This window comes from Microcaecilia unicolor, chromosome 3, assembly GCF_901765095.1.
Source record: "Microcaecilia unicolor chromosome 3, aMicUni1.1, whole genome shotgun sequence".
Taxonomy (NCBI): Eukaryota; Metazoa; Chordata; class Amphibia; order Gymnophiona; family Siphonopidae; genus Microcaecilia; species Microcaecilia unicolor.
In genome coordinates, this window is record NC_044033.1 from 12,398,460 (window position 1) to 12,403,026 (window position 4,567).

At 46.1% G+C, this 4,567-nt stretch overlaps 1 protein-coding gene across 1 annotated transcript in view; it reads left to right on the forward strand.

Moving 5' to 3' along the window:
* The first annotated feature begins 589 nt into the window (after nt 1-589).
* LOC115467380 (MAM domain-containing glycosylphosphatidylinositol anchor protein 1-like) overlaps nt 590-4,567 on the forward strand; it is a 27,404-nt gene continuing 23,426 nt past the window's right edge. Inside the window, exon 1 of the mRNA XM_030199253.1 lies at nt 590-815. Within this exon, the coding sequence (XP_030055113.1) occupies nt 590-815 (226 nt within the window). The remainder of the gene's footprint in view (nt 816-4,567) is intronic.

Below are 4,567 nucleotides of genomic sequence, written 5' to 3' on the forward strand. Positions count from 1 at the left end.
GGTCACCTGATAGGGCTAAGAGGTGTTCCCCGTACTACAATTCCCAGAATCCTAAGGGTGAAAAGGGGGATGGGCTGGGGAAGCCTAATCATGAGGATATGAGACAGCTGAGGGGCCCTGAGCATGGTTGCCAGATGGGCGGTTTTCCCGCCCAATTGGGCGGTTTTCCGCAACCCGCCGCGGGAAACTTTTGCCCGTGGCGGGTTGCGGTTTTTTGGGCTCATTTTGTTTTTTCTGTGCGGGTTTTGGGGCGTTTTTTCGGCTGGCGGGGGGTGGGGCTAATGCCAACAGAGGCGGGGTTTGTGACGTTTTGGGTAGGGTTTGCTGACGTATTGGGCGGGGCGATGACGGTGGGGGCAGGGCTGATGACGGCGGGGGGGGGGCGATGACGGAAGGGGTGGGGCTGATGACGGCGGGGGCAGGGTTGATGATGGAAGGGGCGGGGTTGATGACGGGGGGGGGGGTGATGACGGAAGGGGCGGGGTTGATGACGGCGGGGGGGGGTGTGTGTGGTTTTTGGGTGGGTTTTGGGCGGTTTTGTGTGGGAATTTTTTTTTTTTTTGGCAACCCTGGCCCTGAGGAGGAGCCCATGGACTGGCAAACTGAGGAGGGAAGAGAAGAGTTGGAAAGAGAGGAGAGTGTGGAGGAAGAACCTATGTACATTTCTGTCCTGGCTAAGAAGAAAGGTGAACAATTGAAAGGGCTCTTTGCGTCCTGGTTCAATAGGGAGGAGGAGGTTTTTACAGCAGGAGGAGAGACACCAAATAATTGTCTCAGTCCTGACCCAAGTGGGAGGTTACCAGGTGTTACTGCTGGTAAAGAAAGGGTAGGGGTCACCTTCAGCCTCGGTGAAGAGAATGGGAGGAGGGTGAAGGGGAAAGGGTTGAAACCGAGAACATCATAACTGCTTTGTGTGTACATGAAATTGTGTTTGAAAGGGGAATAGGAGAGCTGTGCTACATATATTCCTGAATAGACGTGAACCTTGATAGTAACGAGGAGAAGAGCACGCAGGCTCACCTTCCCCCTACTGGGGTGGGGGAAGGGGCGGTAGCCCTACTCTGACTCTGGGGTTGTTACAACTCTGGGTTACTGTGGACCTTGTGAGGGTAAGAGGGGGACTCAGGCTGTTGGAGGGCCCCTACAAACCAGACGCCTTGCCAGGATTGGTAGATGACAGATGGGGAAACCCCAGTGAAAAGACATTGTATTGGATTCTCAGGCCAGGACAGCTCTAGGCGGAGGCCTTGTTGAGAGTGAACACTGGAGGTCAGGACTTAGACTTTGGGACCCACCCAGAGAGAGAGAGAGAGAGAGAGAGAGAGAGAAGAGCCAGAACCGACTAACGTGTCTCCTCACTGTAAGAGGACAGAGTAAGGACCACACTACTCACACCTAAATGCCTAGTGCCCCCCCTCCATGTTGTCTAGGCCCCTGTATGGACGTCAAGTGTTTCAGAGATTCCCTCGATCACAACCTGCAGACCCAGCCGGAAGACATCAGTAATATTGCAATCTGGCCTGATTTGAAGGAACTTTTTATCAGACTGAACAATCCACTTTCTGATAGTGAGGTTGCTGAGCCTTTTTACCTGTGCTAGATTAATGATTCACACGCACACTCGTGTGACAGTCAATTTCAGAAATTTAGTTTTACTAAAAGCAATGTGGATTGAATTGTAAAAGCAATAAAGGTGTTGGGATAAAACCATAACAACAGTTGCATTCATTGTAGTTGTGGTACTTTTACTTTTTACTCAAAAAGTATTAAATTACTTTTTTACTTTCACTTAAGCACAATTTTTAATGTGTTCTCCACTGTACTTTTTACTTTTACTTAAGTACTTTGATCTAGTACTTTGAAAAACACTGGTGAATGCGGTGGCTGATTGATTGATTGAGAAGCCATCGTTTGGTACTGGACAAAGGGACGACTGAGGTATGTTGGATAATGGGGAAAGAAAATCGCCCATGCCTGACAGTGACTCTGTTGGGTGATGTCATACCGGTGGTTGACACCTTTAAATATCTAGGAGTTTTGACTGATTTTCAATTAACTTTTAAAGATCAAAGTTGGTGCCTAAGTTTGTCGTGACACAACACTACGTAAACTGAGAGCAATAAGGAGTTATACAAGACATTTTTAATTCTATTGAATGTTTTTATGACTCTGTTTAATTATGTGAATGCAGTACTGATGGGAATTACACATATGACTCTAAACAAGTTACAGACATTACATAGTAACATAGTAGATGACGGCAGAAAAAGACCTGCACGGTCCATCCAGTCTGCCCAACAAGATAAACTCATATGTGCTGCTTTTTGTGTATACCTTACCTTGATTTGTATCTGCCATTTTCAGGGCACAGACCGTAGAAGTCTTGCCCAGCACTAGCCCCGGCTCCCAAACACCAGCCCCGCCTCCCAATCTCGGCTAAGCTTCTGAGGATCCCTTCCTTCTGAACAGGATTCCTTTATGTTTATCCCACGCATGTTTGAATTCCGTTACCGTTTTCATCTCCACCACCTACCGCGGGAGGGCATTCCAAGCATCCACCACTCTCTCTGTGAAAAAATACTTCCTGACATTTTTTGAGTCTGCCCCCCTTCAATCTCATTTCATGTCCTCTAGTTCTGCCGCCTTCCCATCTCCGGAAAAGGTTCGTTTGCGGATTAATACCTTTCAAACATTTGAACGTCTGTATCATATCACCCCTGTTTCTCCTTTCCTCCAGGGTGTACATGTTCAGGTCAGCAAGTCTGTCTGGTAACCAGTGCAGTATAGGATTTTATTTAAATTGATGGTGCTCACCCATAGGGCTTACTATGAAAAAGTTCCTTGTTACTTGTATCTCCATATATACCAACTTCGTTTTCAAGACATGTTGATGTTGACAATTCCTCCAATGACTAGGACCTGCCTTGCGGCCACTAGAAAGGAGGCCTATTTTTATCTAGGACCTTTCTGTTGTAATGGGTTTCCTTTGACGTACCAGCTGAGAAGTCTTTGAAATGCTTTAAGCACTTACTTAAAGCTCATTATTTTGTTCTTGCATTTGATGTTAATCTCTGAAGGTTAACTGGATTTGGGCCCTGAGCAACTGCAGACATTTTCCTCTGTTTTTGCAATTGAGTGGTCTTGTATGATTGACTCTTTCCTATCCGACTAATGTAGTTCTTTTCTGATTTTTTTAATGTTTTATATTATTTTAAGATTTCTACACTGCTGTGATCTTTTTAAGCAAAAAACCTAGCAGTATAGTAAATTCAGTAAGCTGTAGTGGCCAGTGCCTTGGGTGCTGCCCCTCTAGGGGACCTAGATGCCCTGATGACCCCTATGGTTGCAGCATTAGCTCTCCCATTCTTGTTTCTCTGTTTTATTATTTGGATTTTACTCACACCTTTTTTCACTAGTAGCTCAAGGTCAGGCACACTGGATATTTCTCTGTCCAGGAGGGCTCACAATTTAAGTTTGTACCTGAGGCAATGGGGTTGACTGACTTCCCAAGATCACAAGGAGCAGCAGTGGGATTTGAACCGGCCACCTCTGGATTGCAAGACCAGTGCTCTAACCACTAGGCCACTCCTCCACTATAGCAACATTCCATCTAGAATCTCAAATAGTAGCTACATTCCAGAATCTCAAACAGTGGCAACATTCCATGTAGAATCTTCAATAGTAGCAACATTCCATGTAAAATCTTAGATAGTAGCAACAGAATCTCAAATAATTTATTTGGATTTTGCTCACACCTTTTTCAGTAGTAGCTCAAGGTGAGTTACATTCAGGTACTCTGGATATTTCTCTGTCCCAGGAGGGCTCACAATTTAAGTTTGTACCTGAGGCAATGTAAGTGACTTGCCCAAGATCACAAAGAGCAGCAGTGGGATTTGAACCAGCCACCTCTGGAGTGCAAGATGGATTGCAAGACTGGTGCTTTAACCACTAGGCCACTCCTCCACCCCAAAGAATTTCAGTCGTAGCAACATTCCATCTAGAATCTCATTTATTAGATTTTGCTCACACCTTTTTCAGTAGTAGCTCAAGTTGAGCTCAAAAGGGCTGTCATTCACTATCAGCTGTTCTTAGACTGCACAGCCCAGACGCTCATGGGAGAGATCTGGCTCAGGCTTCAGAACAAAGGTCTTTTTTAAGACCACTACAATACAGACTGTATTTTACAACATTGCTAAGTCTGGATCATCATTATCGTTCTCAAGTATTTAGACTCCTGATGTAGGCCCTTTGGCCGAAACACAACGTTGTGTCGAGTCAATATGATTAATAAAGTTTGGTTCATCTTCACTCTGGAACTCCTGTTTTTTACCCGGCTATTCCACTAGCAACATTCCATGTAGAAGCCCGGCCTGCCCTTGCAACGCAGCCGCACAGGCTTCTGTTTCTGTGAGTCTGAGGTCCTGCACAGGACGTCAGACTCACAGAAACAGAAGCCTGCGCGGCCATGTTGCTGATCTGCAAGGGCAAGCCTCTAGATGGAATACTGCCAGTGAGCTGTAAGTGGAGGAGTGGCCTAGTGGTTAAGCACCGTCTTGCAATCCAGAGG